The sequence below is a fragment of the Pipra filicauda genome, unplaced genomic scaffold (genome assembly GCF_003945595.2).
Source record: "Pipra filicauda isolate LSUMZ 115617 unplaced genomic scaffold, ASM394559v2 scaffold90_size2875636_pilon, whole genome shotgun sequence".
NCBI classification, from domain to species: domain Eukaryota; kingdom Metazoa; phylum Chordata; class Aves; order Passeriformes; family Pipridae; genus Pipra; species Pipra filicauda.
This window is the reverse complement of record NW_024105098.1, coordinates 732,495-751,886: the sequence shown is the minus strand read 5'-3', so window position 1 is coordinate 751,886 and position 19,392 is coordinate 732,495. Positions and strand designations below refer to the sequence as shown.

Here is a 19,392-nt window from a genome sequence, read left to right as displayed (position 1 = left end):
AGCAGGTCGGCCGTGCTGTTCCGGGCCGGCAGCCCGGGGCGCGGGGCCCCGCGTGCGGCGGCGGCGGCGGGGAAGGGGAGGGAGGGCGGGAGACACAAATCTCTTTTGCCTTCTCCCGCGCTGGCGTTCCATTGGCTCACCTCCGTGCCATTCTCACAACGCCTTTGCCTATTGGCTGACGCGGCCGCTGTGTCCCACCCCCTGGCGCCCTGCGGCCGCGGCGGCGGCCTGAGCGCGGGGGTCGGACCGGACCGGACCGTGCCGTGCCCTGCCGTGCCCTGCCGTGCCGTGCCGTGCCGTGCCGTGCCGTGCCGTGCCGTGCCCTGCCGTCTTGTCCTGGTGGGGCCGCGGGGGCCCGGGCAGCGCTCTGGGGGAGTGGGGGAGGGAGGCTGTGCCACACTTGCTGATTCAAAACTGGAAGTGACTTCCCGGAGTACCAAAGCTTTTGCTTTTAAAACCGCCCGGAACGGGGAGAGGGTGCTGGGTGGGTGCTCAGCAGATCTGGCAGAACCACGTCGGTCACAGGTGTCCTGCACCACCAGGGCAGAACCGTAAGCCAGCCGAGTCACCGCACAGAGCAAACACCGATCAGGACACGCAAGGAGTGGGTGCATTGCTGTAACTCACGGGGCTGTGCCTGGGCTCGAAGGCACCGCTCCCCGGCAGCGTCAGTGCCAGCCCGCCAGGCTGGTTCAGTTCCCTCTGTTTCTGTTGCAGCTCCCTGGGTGCGGCGTGGCAACCGGAGCGTGATCATGGCAGCCAAGGCTTTTAGCGCCTCTGAAGGAGGCCTTCTGCCTTCATCAGCGGGTTTAGTCCTTACTTGCTTGAATGATTCTGATAAGCTAAGTAGATCCTACCCCTGGGGCGACAAGAGGAGGAAAAGTCGTCTCTCTGGACTCTGTCGGCTTAGAGCATCTCTGTCTGGTGAGCATTGTACTGTGAGACTGAGTTTCCATGAAGCTTTCAGATCTTCCTCCTCCCCTTCCCCAAACCTAGAGGTGACAGCATTAAGTATCTGCCAGGATAGACTTGTTCAATAAGCACCTGAGCTGTGGATTACTGCAGGCTGGGAGAGTTTACAGGGAAAGCGTTACTAGATAGGTGCTCTGCACTTGTAACTTGTCCCTGGGCAACTTTTATTGCCTGCCATTGGACCACCTTGCCATCTTCTATAATTATCTAAACCACAAGAGATTTCCAAATGAGGAGAAAGACGTTGTTATGCTGGATTCTGTCAGTGTGTCCAGATACAGGTCTCCTTGTTTTATTGTGGTGAGTATGTTCATACTATGTGCACTGCATAAAATCAGAAATGTCCTTCTGATGAGTTGTTCATAATGCTTCTTCCAGTACTGCTAAACCTTCAAAGCTCCTTACTGATTTGGGATTGGAGTGATGGTGTTTGGCTGCTTATGCCCCCTCTTAGAGAAATGTTCTTTACAGGCAGAACCTTTGAGAATTTTCGTACAATCACTTGGCATTGTGTAGCTTGAAACGTTGGTGTGGGCACAGGTATTTCGGTATGAACAGCTAAATAACTGGCTTCTGACAAATGCAGTGTTTAATAAGGGCTTGAGCGTTTACTGCAATTATTTAATAACCATTTCATTTTTCATTTGAAAGATTTCAAAACATTTTAAAATCTGCTAAGTGAAAAATGAAAGTCAAGTAGTCTAGTTGAAACTTATGGATCTTGGCAAATTTTTTAAATCTGTGGACTGATTTTACACGTTCCAGTGGCTGTGATTCCAAAAGATACATTTATTAGAAGTGTGTCTGTTTTATTTTTTTAATTCATTCCTCTGACACTCCTGGACGGTTACAGCTACACTGCTTATCTTTCTCTTTTCCTAGGGGAGAAATGGAGCTCTTACTGTTTGTCTTCACTGACAGCTCGTAACATTTGTTCCAGCAAAACTGGTAACTCATGGGCTCAGTGGGATTCCACCTCTCTCTCTGCTTCCATTGGAAGTTCTGCTTCTTGCTCCTTTTTGCATGCCCCTGCTGTGGAGGAATCCAGCCAGCACCTCCCAGCTGCTGCACGCAACCCAAACAAAGCCATCTTCACCGTGGACGCCGGCACAACAGAGGTATTTGCAGGACTGCCTGCTGCACTAAGCTCTCTGTAACTGGTGCAGGTTGTATGACATCAGACAGGCTAAAATGACTGTTATTCCTACGTGTAATCAGAGTGCTATGAAGGCATTTTGCAGTCTGCTCCAGCTCAGCAGTCTTCTAAAGACTGACAACAAGTTGATTTCCATTGCAGGTTGTAGTTAGCAAAATATACAATACAATGGCAGAAGCGTGGATGTCTTGAGTCTTTTTTCAAACAGCCCAGGGAGGTGGGCTCCCCATTCATAGAAGTGTTCGAGGCCAGGTTGGACGGGGCTTGGAGCAACTTGTTCTCAAGTATCCCTACCCATGGCAGGGGAGTGGAACTGGATGGTCTTTAAGGTCCCTTCCAGCCCTGATTATTCTGTGATTCTATGATTCCATAAGAATGCAGCTGTGAAATGGCATGAGGGAAGAAAGAAAAAGCAAAATGTGCTTCAAGCCTCCTCTATGTAAAGTACCAGCCCTGGGATGTGTTTGTGGTAGCACAAGGTCTCTTTATCTGCCCCAGTAAATATGCCTTTTATGTTGGGAAGTATTTCTCTGTTTCTGTCCTGAAAGGAATCTAAAATTGAATCCTGACAACTTTAAAGATCTGTGACATTTTTTAGCTTGAACTGGCAGTTTGGGTTTACCCCTCTTAAAGGCATTTAATCTTGACTTGCTCTGTGAACACAGACTCAAGTGTGTCAGTGGCTGGTATAATCACTGCACACTTTAGTGGCTGGACAGGATTTTGTGGCTTGCCCAGGCTTTGCTTGCAAGTACAGCTTTGTAGTTTTACTTCCATGGATGTAATGATTTACAGTTAAAAGAAAGCAGGAAACCTAAATGGAAAGCAGTGTCTCAAAACCTCCTAACCAAGAAGATATGTCCTAGAATAAGAAGCTTTAATGAACTCAGAATTCTAAAGAACCACTCCATTTTCACTAAGAGGAAGGGATATTACAAGACATTAAAGCAGCAACCTGAGGAGATGATGGTCTATTAACAAAACTTACAGCTTTTATTCTTTGTGTTGGTTTGGTTTTTTTCTGTTGTTTTTTTTTCCTAGATCTTAGTGGCTAATGATCGAGCCTGCAAGCTGCTTGGGTGCAGTAGTCAGGAACTCATTGGTCAAAAGCTGTCCCACTTGATATCCAAACCCAGTCAAGAGGTGTGGGAAGCTGTGGGTGAGGAGTACCTAGAAACTTATGAATGGTCATCGGTGGTTTCAGGAACTGTGGTACGTGAAATGTTCAAGGAAATATTCCCCACCATCTCTGAATTCCCACATCTGCAAACTTTTAAACCATGACTTGACCAAATCAGAACTTAAAGCACATTAGATTTTAAAAAAACTTAAATCAATATAATTGCTTAACATGGAAAAAGTCTATTATGGAAAAGTTCCCAGTTGTGTGGTCCTTAAAAATATATTATAAATTGTCTTAAATTGCATTGTGAGTATTATAAAGTTACAAGCCAGTGAAATATCTGTGCCAAAACACCATAGTTTGTGCAAAAGAATAGAATGGATATTTTTCCTAGAATGGGGTTGCTTATAAGAGAACTGCTTGAGAAATGTCTCAAAATTATTTTCTTTTGCTACTGTTGCGAGCTGTCAGTGGAAAATCCTTGGAAAATGAGCTCATATTCTTCCTGGTGTGTTATTTTTGTACTGAAATTGTCAGTATCTTCCTGAATCCTCAGTTGGATACGGGGGGAGAGAAAAAAGTATAAGTTTGATTCAGTGAAACCCAAGATTAAAATCAAATATCTGGTAAAGGCACTAATTCCAAGCCATTCCAAGTACTTTATAGGAATCACTGTCTAATTCATAAACCCATTCCGTCAAAATCACATAAAAGGCTTGATATAAACCTTGCAGGCTATAAGATAAATAAACACTTTCTGATCTGAGAAGAATCCGCTCCCATAAGAAGTTAAACCACTGGATTTTGCATCTCAAAGTAAGAATTATGTTACTAACGTGGAGTGTTCATTTGCACCACTGGGCATCCTGAGAGGCATCTCTGAGAGGCACTGAATGCAAGGTGTTAGAGTGGCTCATTTATTATGCTGAAGGAAATGCCTTTAGTCTTCCTCAGGCAGGGAGAGATGCTATACAAGTAACATTTTGTGTATTTCATCTCTATATTAAAACTGTGTTTCTTCTCATAAAATAATAGGAAGTAGCCGAGAAACAATGTTTTTCTAACAGTGACAGGGAGATATCTTGCCTCAGTGTCTTACTCTTCTTTGAAATTCTTGCTAAGTAACCACAGTCTCAGTAAGTGGTGTCTCCATCTCTGATTCCTGGGGACAGATGGATGTTAGAGGCCGCCTCAACGAGAAGATCCCTGTCTCGGTCTGGCAGAGGCAAATCAGAAGCAAGGACACCCAGCGCTGTGTGGTTGTGCTGGAACCAGTGGAAAGACTTTCAGCTTCTGTTTGCTTCAGGGTTGACGTGAGTGTTGTCCTAACAATCAAATGACGTTGTGATGACAAGTTTATGTGTGAGCTGAACGTGTCTAAAAGGCAGCAGGCACAGATGACTGTTTGTGAACATGGGCTGTGCCCATAGCAGTGCCTGAAACCGGGATCGTGCACGCAGGACCTGGGCATGGATCTCCCATGTGGCTCTCCTTGATGTGTTTTGCAACCCACACGAAGTTATGCTGTCTCTCTCTCCTCAGGGACATCTTACACTTGAGCAGTGTTGGTTTGGCCGGGGGTTGGTTATTTGTGGTGTGGGTGCTCTTGTGAAGGGATCAGCTTGCTGAGGAACAGTTCTGTGAGGAGTGCTGGACTCCTCTGCCTCTCCCCCAGGAAAAGGGCAGGCTCCCTGCACAGTGATGTCAGAGTATTGCATTATGCTGTGTCTGCTTTTATTGAGTGAGTTGTGTCCACCAAGGGACTGCAGAATGAAATTTCCTTCCATTGCTTAGATGTTTGCAGAAACCGTTGTCAAAGGATTGAGTGGACTGTGGCTAAAATGCTAAAATTTTAACAGTCCTGTAAATTTTCTTCCCAAGGGAGAGATTACATCATGTGACCTCCTTTTTGCCCATCTCCATGGCTACCCAACATTGGAAGAAGTAGTTGGGCTTCACATAAAGGACCTGATTCCTTCTGTGCAGATCCCTCCTCTGGGCAAAAAAATCCCAAAGGTACAGTATAAGCACCAACCTTATTTCTTCCATAGCTTTCCCACTTGGAACACATGTGTGCATGCCATTTTCCCTCCTCATGTAACAGAAAAGAGCTTTTTCAGAGAGAACCCTAATTCCCCTGGAAAAGGCTTTGCTGCTTATTTGTGGAGCTGCTGTCTGAAGAGTTCCTAACTAGGAATGAGACCAAGCCTTGACCTCTCACTGTGGAATCTGTCCTGGTGAAAGACACTTTCCTCCAGTACTGTGGCTTTTTAAGACACTGCTGTCTCTGTAAGCCCTCTAAGGTTCCTTTGAATTCTTTAGTCTGTTTTAATCGTGTCTGTCTGAGGAGTGAGAGAATACCCAGATGTTGCAAATGCCATGAAACTGGGCATCTAGGGAGTTTAAAGAGGCCTTCTCATGAATGCTTAATTTGCTGAAAAGCTGCAGTATGGGCTGGTCCTCATCATCAAGATATTTATATAGGAGTTCAACACTGGGTTCCAAATCCTTAGAAAACCAGATATTGTTCATTTTGATATTCGCGGGTTCGGTTTGTTTTTCTTTTCCTGCTCCTTTTTCCTGAGAATTCCTGTGTCATTTTATATGAATACTGGAATAAAGCAAAAACATTTGGTTAGTTAGAGGTTTTCTGTTTGAGTTTTGTTTGTTTGGGTTTTTTTGCTTTAATTTAGAACCTCAGGACCCAGCGAGCTGCAGGCCGATCCAGAGAGGGTAACGTGTTTCCTCTCAGTTTAAAGCTGCAAGCCAGCCTTCTGGAGGAGGACCAAGCAAGGGTGCAGAAGGATGGGATTCTGCAGACAGAAGGCTCTCTCCCAGGCTATCAGTACTCTGCTACAGTTGTGGTTTTTTCCACCATCAGTGGTCTTATTACTGTCCAGTCAGATGGAATCATCTGTGGCATCAACGATAGTTTTGCTTTAATGCTCTTTGGTTATGAGAAGAAAGAACTGTTGGGAAAGGTAAGATAAGAGGCTTAGACCCTCCCAGAAGACTGCTACATCTGGCAGCATATCCATTGGAATTGTGAAGTTGTCTTTTACACTCCTTGTTGTCCGTGACAAAACCTCTGTGCTCCATATGTTCAGTAAGTGAGGTGTAGGATGATACAGCACCAATCCTGTGCTGTAATTGCTAAGACTTGCAGTGCTGAGGAGCTGAGTATGGATTTCAAGTAGCCCAAAGCAAACTGCAGAGTCCTATGCTCTCCTTTAGTCCTGTGGATCACTTTTGCCTGGCTATCCCTGAGAATCGGGTTCATGAACATGGATTGTTGGCATTTACCTCCGTTCTGTGAGCGCTGGCTTAGTTTTGTAAGGTCTCATTCTTTGTTTTAGAACATTACATTCCTGATTCCCGGTTTCTATAACAACATGGAGAGAAGCAGTGAGTGTTCTTTGCCTTTCCCTCCTCTGGATGACTCCACGGGGACAGAGGGTGAGTGCCTCTTTGAAGGTGTTGCTGCCTGCCCTCCAGCTGGCTCTGGCTGCTGTAAGGAAGGGAGAAAGAGCAGGGACTGGAGGTTCACCTGCAAACATGGGGACATTCTTCATAAAAGCAACATCCCTCCATGCAGTTTTTAAATTGGGTTTCCACTATAACTTCAGGTAAAGAGAATTATTCACCTAAGATTGTGCTTCTCTCTTTGTTGCCAGGAAGATGAATCTGAATATCCAAGTTGGAAGTTACACTGTCAATAGAGAATGCTTTATATTTAACAAGCACTTCCCCTCCCTTCCCTGCTAGGATCCTTCAGTATTTTAAGATGTGTAAAATACAGCTTTTGTGACTATACTGCAGCAGGGCTGTAGATGCTTAGGATCAATATTTTAAGGGAAAAATCTAATATTCTTCTGAATTGACTTGTGTTGCTGGCTAATATTCAATGTTATGTTGCTGTGGTGTTTCAGTTAGGGAAGCATCACATATTCTTCTGATGCAGTTTGCTGCATTTATGAAAAATTTATCAAAATTTTACTTCTCTAAACACAACAGGAATAAACAGAAGCAAGGAAGCCTCATGTTTCCAAATCTGCCTTTCCAGCTAGCTCAGCCCAACACAGAGAACAAGTGCACACTTTCATCCATATTGCAGGAGATCTCTTCTGCTGTTTTTGTCTCCTTTCGTTTTTTCCTCCTTTTCTTTTTTTCCCCCTTTTCTTTTTCTCTTTGCTTAGAAAGGCACATCTGCATCAAAACCAATGCACCCCACTGGAACAAAGAAGAGTTCCTAGACGGTTTCTTAGGTAATTCTTTGATGAAATGATGCCACTAATCTAGGAATAATTCACTTCTTCAGTGAGGAAGCATTGTTGGCACTCAGCCTTTACTAATGGAAGGATTCTTCTAGATTCAGATCTCGTTGCTCATTACTTTCTTCTGCAGCAACAGTACTTGGTTTACTTCATCTTTCAAACTCATGTTTTCGCTTCTGATCTGTTGTCACTGGAAAACGAAAGAACTTGGTGTCCTGTTCTTTCAAACATATTTAGATGGTGTACTTTTTTTATCTTACAGCTTCAGCGAATTATATAAATCCAGTACAAACCTTGTAGTTTTATGTGTTTGGAATGGACAGTGTATGTGTGTGGTTTGGAATTTTTTTTTTTTTTTGCTGCTGCTATTTGTATGATCATTTTAATTCCAGTCTCTATATGTTATTGGCCTTTTTTTAGGTCTCTGAACTTCAATTCAAGTAGCTAACCCATGATACCAATACCTGTCCAAGAGCTCTGATAGAAAAGCAAATGTTGTCAGCCCTAAAACATGTAGATTGCTGCATGTGATGATTTTTAAAAATGAAGTAGGGTGGAATGCTCATATTTGGACTGTTTTGCCTCAGTCAAGCCTTTTATACTCAATTCCTTAGGGACAAGACAGACTGAGGCAGTTCCAAGTTTATTTTTAATCACTATAGCCTCTGAAGGCTAAATATAAAAGGTTAAGTTGGTATGGTTTTGTTTCCTCTTTGGTACAGACAGCAGCTCCTTGGCTGCATCTTTAGCACACCTTCTGTCACGAGATGAAGAGCAGAAATGGGAACAAAGACGCAAAGATGACAAATTAATACATGATGAGAATAAACAAAAGAGCGGGACCGGTTTCTTTTCTCCTCCCTCACCTCCTGAAGTGGCATCCACCCCCACTAATAGGTAGGCTTTTCATGAACTGCATATTCACTTGGGAAAATGAAGAGCTGTGGTGGCAATCACCAGCAAAACCTGGTTTTTTTCACCAGTGTGATGTCTGTGGGAAGGTGCAACAAGGGCCTTCCACATTTTGCTGTCTTTAGAATCTGAGTGCTGTTTGCAAAAGACAGGCTGAGCTTTGCCTACCTTAGATTTTTATTTGGATCTGCACAACCCACCATTGTAAAGTTACAGGAATTCCAGCTCTAAAGGGGACCAAATGCTTCACCCAGACTAGGGAAGGTAATTAGGCTCTGCCTTCACTACATCATAAACAGTGGATGTTTATCTCCTTCAAGCTGGTGTTGCACTGAAGCCAGATTACCCGGAGTGAATTCTAAATGTTATTCTTTTTGGTGCTCAGTGTAACTGTCAGGTCATCCATTAAAACAGGGTACTGTGTTACTGAAGTCCAGCCATTTTTATTCTACCTTTCCAGGTCTTTTTCCTGTTACAAGGTTAGAAATTCTGTACAAGTACATATATGATGCTCATGGTTTACTGCAAGTCAAATTTTAAGCATTAAAAATTCTAGCCCTCAGACAGTATTTACTGTCCATTTTAAGATATAGACTATTCCAGCACAGTTCTTGCTGCTTTTTAAAGAGACTGACAGTCCCACTGTTGGTGCTCTCCTGGATTTATGTCTCTCATATCATACTTAGGTTGTAAATGCTCTGCTTTATTGTTTTTCTACGCTGCTTTTTTACTAATGGAGATGTTTGCAAAACACCTTGTGCAATACCTTGGACTTCAGTGAACCCTGGTTAAACTGATGGACAGGGACATCCATCTCCTGTTGGACAGAAAAGGGATCTCCTGTTCTCAGAACTGGAAGTATCCTGCCATGTGTACTGGCTTTTTTTTTTGTCATGGGAAATGATCTGTGATCTATATTTAGAAATTAAGCTAAGCTAGAGAAGGAAATTATCCATAGGGAAAGAGTGCCATTTGAGTGTACCTGCTCTTATTTGGAAAATTTGTTAGGATTTTGGATGCCTGTGCCAACAGCTTTCTACCTTTTTCTTTCAAACAATTTAAAACAATTGGTGCAGGTTTTAAATAGTGACTATGGTAACAAGAGTAGGTAGGATACAGCAGGACAGTTTTCTCATTCTTTTGGCACCATGATGTCGCTGTCAGCTTTGAATCTTTGCAGTGAGGACAGCCTTGCTTACTGATGGGCTGTCAGCCCACCAGAGAGCCTTATCCCAAAACCTGCCTTGACACAATCAGAGCAGTGGAACAGTGTAGAACAGTGGAAGCTTCAGGATCAAATAATTCTCTAAAGATGCTCTCTGGTTGCATGTTAGTTCTAGGCTAGAAGACATTCTAAATACCTCATCCTATGGCCCAGTGAAGCTGCCTTCTGTTGTTACCAGTAACTCACCTGGAACACCAACAATGAATGAGCCATGGCCAGGGACAGCACTGGACTGCAGGCAAGACTTTCAAAGCCACGTGGTTACAGGTCAGGCATCAAAAACAAACTCAAGGTGTGATGCAGAGCATTCCAGCCTTGAGCAGGTTGTTGTTGAAAACTGCCTGCTAAATGATGCTCCAGCCTTCTTTGCACATGAAAGAAATACTGTCTATGATGTTTGTTCAGCAAATAAAGTGGGTCACAGTGCTTCTGCACCAGGAGCTGCCACAACCTCTGAAGATGTTAAAGAATCAGACACTGAACTGAACTGTATTTGCTCTGGTCTTGAGGTACTGGGTCTGAATACTCGTGTCAAGGGGAACTCAGACAATTCTTTAGGTGTTACTGCAGCTCTTGTAGGAGCATGCTCGTCTGATGCAGTAGACTCCAATATGCTAACTGAGACAAACAGCACTTTTTCCGCTGGTCAAGGAAAGCAGCTGCTGAGTGGTGTTGCCACAGAAGCTGGTTCTGGGTGGCTGGCCTTCCAGGGGCATTTACAAAACTCTGAAGAATCCTCCAAAGCATTTCCTGAGGCAGCCCAAACTCCTGCAGAAACCGTGGGGCACAGCGCCGGCAGAAACCCCCAGAAAGGCAAAGGGGGGCCTGAAGAACTCGGTCAGCTGCAGGGGCAGCAAAATATGGAGAGGAAAGTAACATCAACCCCCGTGAAACAAGAAGGAAGGCTGAATCCAGCAGCTCCTTTGATCTGGGAGATTCTGGAAGGCAGCTACACTGGGAATTGCTGTCACAGAGACGGGTCACAGTTCAGTAAGTTAAATCTTCTCCCCTTCCCAAAACTTTTACCAGGGTCCTGTTTTTCACCCACATTTTTGCAGAAGGCAGACAGTTCTGGTTAGAAGCTCACAGTGGAGAGGAAGGAAGAAGCATCTAGAAGAAAAATCAGTATTTAAGTCTATTCAGAGGATATTAGAAAAGGAGGTGGTATAAAATACAAAGTTATTAAGAAATTAATCCCTACTGAAAAGTCAGAGATATTCTTAAAACACAATTAAAAAGGTTGAACCTGATAACGTTTTCTGAACAGAAAATACACTGTAAAAAATCCACTGTAAAGCTGTAAAATCTCCATTTTTATTTAGAATAACAGTGCAAAATGAATAATCACAATTGGACCCTGACAAAAGTTTCTGCTGGGGGTGGGAGCTGTGGAGGTAGCTGATAGGTACCTCTAGAATAGCTATGCTGGTGTCAGCCCCTCTGATGGTTCTTTGGTGAGCAGGTGTTCCCCAAATAAATAGCTCTTTGTTAAGAGCTCAGAATTTTGTCTGTGGTCTTGCTAAACACTAAAGTTGCATTCTACCATTTTAACTTCCTCACCTGTTCCTACAGGTATACTCTTTGAGGTGAAATGTGCAGAACTGCAGGACCCCACTGTACTTTTCTGTGTCTGGGTGGTGAAAGACCTTTCGCAGAGCCAGAAGGAAGCTGTAGCAAAGACTCAGCCTTTGCTCTCCAGCCTAGCAAGCTCTGCCCAGTCTGTTGCTGATCTTTCTACAAACAGTCTTGGAGAAGTAAGAAATCCTATCTCTGAATACTGAGCATTTCTTTCCTTGTTTGATTGTTAAGTTGAAGCTCAAGTCAAAAAGTTTTTCAAATTAAGGTCATGAGGTGGTGGGGCGGATATTTCTGTTTCTTTGTTTTCCTACTTTTATGTTAAAAAGAAAAGGTTTCAAATTGCTATTTCGTAACATTTCTGGTGTGCGGGTCAGTGTAGTTACCTTTCCAACCTGAACAACACTGTTCCAAACTGCAGGAGACTCCAAGGAACTGCTGTGTATTGAAATGTACTGCAGATTAGACCTGTACTTAACTTGTCTGGTGATGGTTGTCGCTATCATAACCAAAGATTTCTCCTTTTAGCAATTCTTGCAGATGTGTCTGTTCTTTTCAGTATTTATTCCTTTTATAGACGTGATCCTGTGGCTTGCTCATTTTGTTTTCTTGCTACTGTAACCTGTGTATATGTACCTAGGCCATCAGATCAACTTCACTTTTCAATAATTCCCGAAGAGCTGAAGAGCTCGGAGGATTAAGAGCATGTGAGGGAGAATACACAAAAAATTACAGCACTCTCAGTCTGATTGGCAAAGGCGCTTTTGGCTTTGTCTGGACTGCCAGGAGCAAGAAGGATCATCAGGAGGTGAAGTATTTCTTTTAGCTCTACTGCAATAATTATTTAGGATGAAAACTGAAAGGTTAGAGTGTTCATGTTCTGTCAACACTGCACTATTAAAAGCTTCTGTTTGGTTGTTTGGGGTTTTGCTTTGTTTAAACAGAAATCTGAGAAAGCAAACCTCATGGAAACAGGACAGCAAAATATTTGCATTGATGTATGAATGGGAGACAACAGGTGCAGAATGAGCTAATGAACTGATGAATGTAGCTAATGAACTGATGAATGTAGCTAATTGAACCTGTTGAAAGAAGTTAACATAAGCTGAACAGAATTACAGGTTTTAATCTTCTGTTACTAAAGAAAATGGCAAACCTCAAAGTCTTTATCCTGCCATGACTCAAGGATGTGCAGTAGAGATGTTTATGTTATGGGACCCTCTTCTTTATCAGCAGAAGTATCAGCAAGCTCTCACGTTTCTCTGCATGGATGTTAAGTGCTCATTTCCCTCCATTGTACCCCTGTGCCACTGCTGCTGTAACTGGTTGATAAGACAGCTGGCCTGTCAAAGCCTCTGGAATTCAGAACAGCGATAAATACGTGCATTTATGTGCATCATTTGGCTCCTAGGATTAAATTACTTTAAAGATGTTTAAACAAATTGTAGCTATTCACATTGGGTTGCTTCTACCCTTCTAGTAATATGAGTGACTGAGTTCCTGGAGATTAACTTACCTGACACTCAAAGCGGTGCTTTTGCAGGCGATGCTGAATGCTGTTGTCTGTGTAGGTTGTCGTGAAGTTCATCTGGAAGGAGAGGGTGCTGGAGGACTGCTGGGTAGATGATCCTGAGCTGGGGAGAGTCACTCAAGAAATTGCAATCCTGCTGAAGCTGCAGCACCCCAGTATCATTAAGGTACAGTGACTTGGAGTGAATGCAGTTTGCATCAGGTGGTTCATTCGAATACTTGGTGTCTCCTGTTCCTCTTCAGGAGTGAAGTGTCCTGCACTGAATCTGCCTTTTCAGGAAAGAAAGGAACCTATCTATCCTGCTTTGTTTAGGAGTGTGCTTTTCATTTGCTTTGACACTTTTACCCCAAACTGATCTGAAGATGTGACTCTTAACAGAAAAAAAGCCTGTACACTATTTCAGGACGATAATACGCGTATCTCAGAAGTGTGATGTCACATCTGAACATGTACAACTTCAATAAATAATCTGGATACATATCTTGCTTCGTCCTGTTTGGTTTGGGGTTGTTGGTTTTGGTTTTGGCGTTGCTTTTTTTTCTTCAGAAAGCAAATTCCTCTTAGGTTTAATTCTGCTCTTGGTTTTAGCTCTGTAATCTCTTCAAGAAACGTTTGTGCTCAGTGAAATGAGACTTTGAAGATTATAATATACATCAATTAAATCTCCAAGAGGAGAGAGCCGTGTTTTATAAAAAAAAAAAAAAAAAAAGGCTGTTTGAGGATGAAGCACATGATTAAACCAGTCTGTTGTTTATAGGTGCTGGATGTATTTGAAAATGAATGCTTTTTCCAGCTGGTGATGGAGAAGCATGGCTCGGGTCTGGATCTCTTCACATTCATTGATAATCAGCCCAACTTGGATGAGCCATTAGCGAGTTATATATTCAGACAGGTGAGAACACAAATGCTACATGCAGGTAAGATTTGGTTAATATAAGAACCAGGGCCCTGTTTCACTTCATACAGGCTAATGGTGTACGGAATTGGAGTCCTGTTCAATACCTGCAGAACCTTTCCTCGTTAGTCTGTAGGACTGATTGAAATGCTGCCTGAAGAACCCTCGTTAAGGTTTACCTAGAAACTTGTAACAGAGAAGCCTTTGCAGGACCTTACTGCCTGTAAGGGTTTCCAGTAGAGCCATGGCCCCTCAGCTGTGACTGGGGCAGCACACAGCCCCTGTCGCCAGGATGCCATTCATGTAGTAGTCACATTTTCCCTGAGGGAGGAAGAAAGCTCACAGGAGCTGCCCCAAGCTCCACAAAAAGCCACATTTTCACTTAGTTCACTGCTTTTTTTAGATTGGTTACAGGGGTAAAGGGCTCTGTTCTTTAAATCAAGAAGTTCTCTTGGATTTTAGAGTGGCATAACGCAAAGTAACTCAGGGTAGTTTTCCTGTGAGTCAGGAGCTTGCCCAGTAGGTGATTGAGAGCTGAATTGTCCTTTGTTCAGCGAGTTAACCGCAGCAGCAGTCCCCAAGTAACTCCCCCTCATGAGTTTTGGAGTAAATTCCATGCTCTGTGGTATGCAGGAATAGTTATGCACATGCTCACCTCCCCCACATCCCTGCTGTGCCCACCCTCACCTGGAGTGTTGATGTCCCCTTAGCCTTGTGAGGGATCAGCCCTTTCCCTAACCCAGCCTGCAGTTTGTAGGGCTGCCTTGTTCTCTCAGAACTGTACAGCATTTCTCTGCAGAGGATTATAAATAGAAACTTTTCTCCCTCAGCCATCTGCTTTTCTTGTTAAATGCATTGCAAGGATCACGAATGTCTCCAAGGTGGTATCATTCTGATGCTATCCTTAATTATGGCACTAGTGCATGAATTGTGCAGGAAGAGGAATGGAATTTAGGAGCGACTATATTATTTATACCAAACTGTTCTCTTAAATGCTTTGTCATCCTGCAGTATGGGAGGTTCACAGTAATATCCTTCTGGAGAAGCCAAAAGACCCTCCAAACGAAGCTGGGATAAAAATAGAGTAACCTGCAGGATTGTAGCAGTGAGTTCTGAAGCTTCTCACCAAAAAAAAAAAACAATCACATCATGACTGCAGCATCCCCTCCTCCTGCACATTTGTGAGAGGAGAGCAAGCAAAGCCTTTTGTAATTGTCTCTCCCAAGAGCATTGCAGCACCCGCTGCAGCAGTGCTGACAGGCGGACCTGGGATCATTTCCAGTTACCATAATTAGGGTGTATATCTTGTTTAGGTGGTGTCAAAACAAGCCAAAATGTGACTCTTGGAATACTGCGATGCCACATCGATTATCCAGGACACCTCTATGTAGTAACACCTAGGTCTTTGCTCCTCTTTCAGCTTGTCTCAGCTGTTGGGTATCTCCACTGTAGGAACATCCTTCACAGAGATATCAAGGATGAAAACATTGTCATTGCTGAAGATTTCACAATTAAATTAGTGGACTTTGGTTCAGCTGCCTACCTGGAACCTGGGAAATTGTTTTATACCTTCTGTGGGACAATTGAATACTGCTCACCAGAAGTGCTGTCTGGCAAACCGTATGTAACCCTCTGAAAAGTTATTTTTGTGCCATCACACCAAAAACCCATGCGTGCAGGGCTGGAACAGAGAAGCCAAGTTGCTGTGCCGTTGGAACTCTGCTAGAGTATCCAACCACAGGGAACTGCAGCAAGATTCAAGGCACTGCAGTGACAGAAATCGCTTGTGAAAGTTTGAGTGCATACAAAGTAGGGCACTGTGGTGACAGAAATCAGTTGTAAAAGCTTGAATATGTACAAAGTTGTTTCTAAGTCTGTTGTCAGGCTTTCTCCACCAAAAGCTGCTCTTTTAGAGAGGTGGTGTAATCAAGTATTGCTGTCAATAGCACCTGCCTTGCGTGTCTGTGCCTCGTATTCTCACACTCTCATCTTGTGTGTTCTCTCCTTTCCTACGTGCTTCCCTGTACTTGAATTTTTGCAGTTTAATCCTTGGTCATCTCCCCATTGATTTTTGTGCTCCTTGGGACTCGAGGATTCTTCCCTTGCAACTTCTCTTGCTGCTGTTTTGGATGTGCTGCCTGAATCTTGGCTGTCTCTTCCCCCTTCTTTCCCTCTCCAAGTCCTCTGTACCTAGCAGCTGGCAGTCCTGTACCTGCTCCACAAGGAAGACTCCCCATCCCAGGGTGGTACCTGCAGTAATTGGATGTGCCTCTATGTATCTTGCTCCCACTTCACTGCTGTTTTCATCGGTCCTTCCGGCAGCTCCTCATAACAGAGTGGGGGGAAGAAGCGATGCCAGGAGGAGAGGAAATTCCCACGGGGAATGAGATGGAAGGTGAAGCAAGCAGCTCTTCCCTGGGAGTTCTCCCTGTTACTGTGTGAAGGAACTGTCATGTTTTCTCAGATGGAATTATTTTGTTTTGAAAGGGCTGGGGGGACCTGTTTGCTCTTCCAGTTAAATATTTACTTGATAGTTTTGGCTTATGGTGAAGAAGTTGTAGGGGTAAGTTCTCTTGTCACCAGCTTACATGTGTGGAAGTCTGGGTACATGTTACACACACTCATCAACAGAAACTGGTTGACCATTCTGCGGTGGTTTTATTTCCTGGAGAAGGATAATGCAGACTCCTCAAACACATGAGAAACTGCTTAGAATTCTCACGAACTTCCTGTGTTAAAATAAAAATTGGGAGAAAGGGCTGCCAACCTCCTTTTTTCTTTTTACTTTCTTTTGCAGATAGGTATATACTTGCAATCTGAGTTTAGGCAAGCTTATCTCTACACAGGTACCATGGCCCCGAGCTGGAGATGTGGTCGCTTGGCATCACCCTTTACACCTTGGTGCTTGGGGAGAATCCCTTCTGTGAGCTGGAGGAGGCCCTGGCAGCTGTCCTGAATCCTCCTCACCCTGTGTCAGATGGTGAGCTCTTTCCATTTGCCTTTTTAAAGGAGTGGGAAAGTATAAGCAGTGTTTTTTCACCACGAGTAAAGGGGAAGTCCGAAAAGAAGCTCCCCAGTGTGCTCTGTGATGATTTTAAAAGCTGCTCAGTGCAGCAGAGTTTGGGCGAGTTGTCAATCTTGGAATATAAACCATATCTCACATTCCCAGCCTACCTAAAATACAACCTGAGCCATCCCTCTGCTGTCTCTGCCCAGGTCTCATGGATCTCATGGCTGGGCTTCTGCACCCCATTCCAGAGGAGCGCACGACTCTAGCTGTGCTAGCCGAGGATCCTTGGCTGCGGCAACCCGTGAACCTGGCTGATTACACCTGGGAAGAGGTGTACATCTCTGCTGAGCCAGGTGAGACCACCTCCTGAAGGCTTCTTCATCCAGCAATGATTTATTGAAGTCTGAACTGTGTTAGTGGGGTAGTTCCCAACCGAAAGTTGCCTGCTGATACCCATGTGTGCCCAGTTTATTAGTGTTCTTACCCAGGACGTGCTTCAAAGCTGTGAGGCCAAGATTTTAATGTTGTTCAAATTGTCCATAACTCAGAATATATATTTATTGTCTGCTTTTACTTTTTATACGTAGTTTTTGTATCTTTCTAAAAAGTGAAGGAATAAAGTAGTGGTAATACCTCTGGGTGTTTTCTGGAGTTTGTGTGTGCAAAGGAGCCTTAAAAACAGACATGTAATCATGATTTGGGGGCGGGGGGCTGGGGTGGTGATGTCTTTTTTTTATGTCAGAGTCCTCTCTATATCCAGGAAAGTAGTCCTTGATTTTGATGAGACAGAGATGTTGGAAAGAAAAAATAGATTCAACGAAGAGAATTTGATTGAGACACAGGTAACAGGAACATTTTGGGATGCAGCTCAGGGTTAGGCTGCTTGGGAGGAAGGGCTGGGAGAGGCAGCAGTTCTGCCTGGCTGCAGCTGCTGTCTGACAGCAGCTCTGCGGAGAAGCAACAGGACTCAGCTTAAAGCCAGGTAAATTACTAAAGATTAGCTCTGAGTCCGGCTTTGGACTCTACTGTCTCCATCCGAACACATAACTAGCTGCCTTCCCGTACACTGTGTTCTGTAGCACCGCGCTGGGGCTGTGCTTCGGCTCCGGCCCGGGCGGGGAAGATGACCCGGGCATCGCCCCTGCGGGCCATGGGCAGCGGGCACGGCGCTCCGCCCGCGGTACGGCTCTGTTCCGCCCCGGCGAGGCAGCCCTGCATGCCCGGGGAAGCCGGGCCCGGCTCCCACCCTGGCGCTCCTCCCCGTCCCCCGGCGCTGCTCACAGGGCGGGGCCGGAGCAGCGCGGCGGGGCCTTCCCGCTGCTCCCCGCGGGGCCGGGCCGCGGCCATGGCGGGGCTGCCGCTGCCGCTGCCGCTGCCGCGCGGGGCCGGGCGGGCGGTGCTGGCGGGGCGGGCGCTCCTCGCCGCCCTCCGGCCGTGCCCCCGCCGCGGCTGTGGGGAGGCGGCGGCGCTGCGGGCCATGGGCTTCAGCCAGGAGCAGGCCCGGCGGCTCCAGGGGCTGCAGCCCCGGCTCGGCCCCGAGCGGCGGGAGGCGGTGGCGGCGCAGCTGCTGCTGCTGGGGCTGAGCGCCGAGGCCGCCCTGGCGCTGCTGGAGCAGAGCCCGGCGCTGCTGCGGCTGCCCACGGAGCAGCTGCGGGAGCGCGCCGAGGAGCTGCGGCGCCTGGGGCTGGACGGAGGTAGGGCGGCGCGGGGAGGACGGGGGGGCGCACCGGGGCCCGGCCCGGCCCGGTGACCCTGTGCCTGCAGGTCGGGGCCCGGCCCGCTGACCCTGTGCCTGCAGGTCGGGGCCCGGCCCGCTGACCCTGTGCCTGCAGGTCGGGGCCCGGCCCGGCCCGCTGACCCTGTGCCTGCAGGTCGGGGCCCGGCCCGCTGACCCTGTGCCTGCAGGTCGGCTGGAGCGGGCGCTGAGCCGCTGCCCCCAGCTCTTCGCCGTGCCCCGGAAGAGGCTGGCGGCGGCGGTGCGGCTGCTGCGGGAGCGCTGCCTCTTCACGGCGGAGCAGCTGCGGGAGGTGCTGGGCACCTGCCCCGCCGTCCTGCTGGAGGAGCCGTGCAGCCTCCACCACCACTTCCAGGTGAGGATCGGCATCCCTCTCCCTGCCGGAGCCTGCCGCGGGGATGGGACTGTGCCTGACGCAGCCCGTCCCGCCCGCAGTACGCTTACTTCAGAATGGGAGTCCGGCAGAAGGAGATGGTGAAGGCTCGACTCTTCCAAATGCCCTTTGCCGAGCTCCGAAACCGGCACATCTTCCTGGAGCGCCGAGGGCTCTACGAGACCCCACACAAAGGGCAGATACAAACCAATAACCCAAAACTGAAGGACATCCTTCAGCTCTCGGAGAAAGACTTTCTGGCCAGCCTGGCCTGCTCTACCCTGGAGGAGTATGAGGTCTTCAAGAAGCTGCTGGCTCGGGAGGAGGCTGAAGAGGGGAAGGAGGAGGAAGTGGATGCACTATATGCAGAGGAAGATGATGATTTGGACAGTGAAAGAAGTAAAACAGCCCCGGAGTGAGGAGGTGAGGCTCTGAGGTGCCCGAGCCCTCCCATGCTGGCGCACTCCCCCACCCCATTGCGTACCCATGGGTGCTCTGGGCTCCCACCCAGCATCAGCAAGAGCAATGGTGGCTGCAGGGCCCCATGTGTGGGGCACCAATAAATCCAGTCTATCAAATACAACACCACTCATTCTTCCTCATTGACCACT

General features: G+C 46.3%; 2 protein-coding genes across 5 annotated transcripts; both read left to right on the top strand.

The window, feature by feature from the left end:
• Window positions 1-393: 393 nt before the first annotated feature.
• On the top strand, window positions 394-17,306 carry PASK (PAS domain containing serine/threonine kinase). 3 transcript variants are annotated; one of them, XM_039391160.1, is made up of 18 exons: window positions 394-604; window positions 718-924; window positions 1,855-2,090; window positions 3,170-3,340; window positions 4,424-4,564; window positions 5,133-5,267; window positions 5,945-6,232; window positions 6,608-6,707; window positions 7,448-7,516; window positions 8,248-8,422; window positions 9,772-10,652; window positions 11,235-11,416; window positions 11,878-12,045; window positions 12,809-12,934; window positions 13,526-13,660; window positions 15,084-15,283; window positions 16,510-16,643; window positions 16,880-17,306. In XM_039391160.1, exons 2-18 carry the CDS (start codon window positions 753-755, stop codon window positions 17,041-17,043), a joined length of 3,477 nt encoding a protein of 1,158 aa, XP_039247094.1. In that variant the 5' UTR covers window positions 394-604; window positions 718-752; the 3' UTR covers window positions 17,044-17,306. The 3 variants fall into 3 exon arrangements, with proteins under 3 accessions (XP_039247094.1, XP_039247093.1, XP_039247095.1); XM_039391159.1 differs by having other exon boundaries at window positions 394-924; XM_039391161.1 differs by lacking the exon at window positions 7,448-7,516 and having other exon boundaries at window positions 395-924.
• A 712-nt stretch (window positions 17,307-18,018) lies between these two features.
• On the top strand, window positions 18,019-19,364 carry MTERF4 (mitochondrial transcription termination factor 4). 2 transcript variants are annotated; one of them, XM_039391141.1, is made up of 4 exons: window positions 18,036-18,367; window positions 18,506-18,544; window positions 18,579-18,763; window positions 18,844-19,364. In XM_039391141.1, the coding sequence occupies exons 1-4, from the start codon at window positions 18,151-18,153 to the stop codon at window positions 19,198-19,200; spliced, it is 798 nt and encodes a 265-aa protein (XP_039247075.1). In that variant the 5' UTR covers window positions 18,036-18,150; the 3' UTR covers window positions 19,201-19,364. The 2 variants fall into 2 exon arrangements, with proteins under 2 accessions (XP_039247074.1, XP_039247075.1); XM_039391140.1 differs by lacking the exon at window positions 18,506-18,544 and having other exon boundaries at window positions 18,019-18,367.
• The last annotated feature ends 28 nt before the right edge of the window (window positions 19,365-19,392 follow it).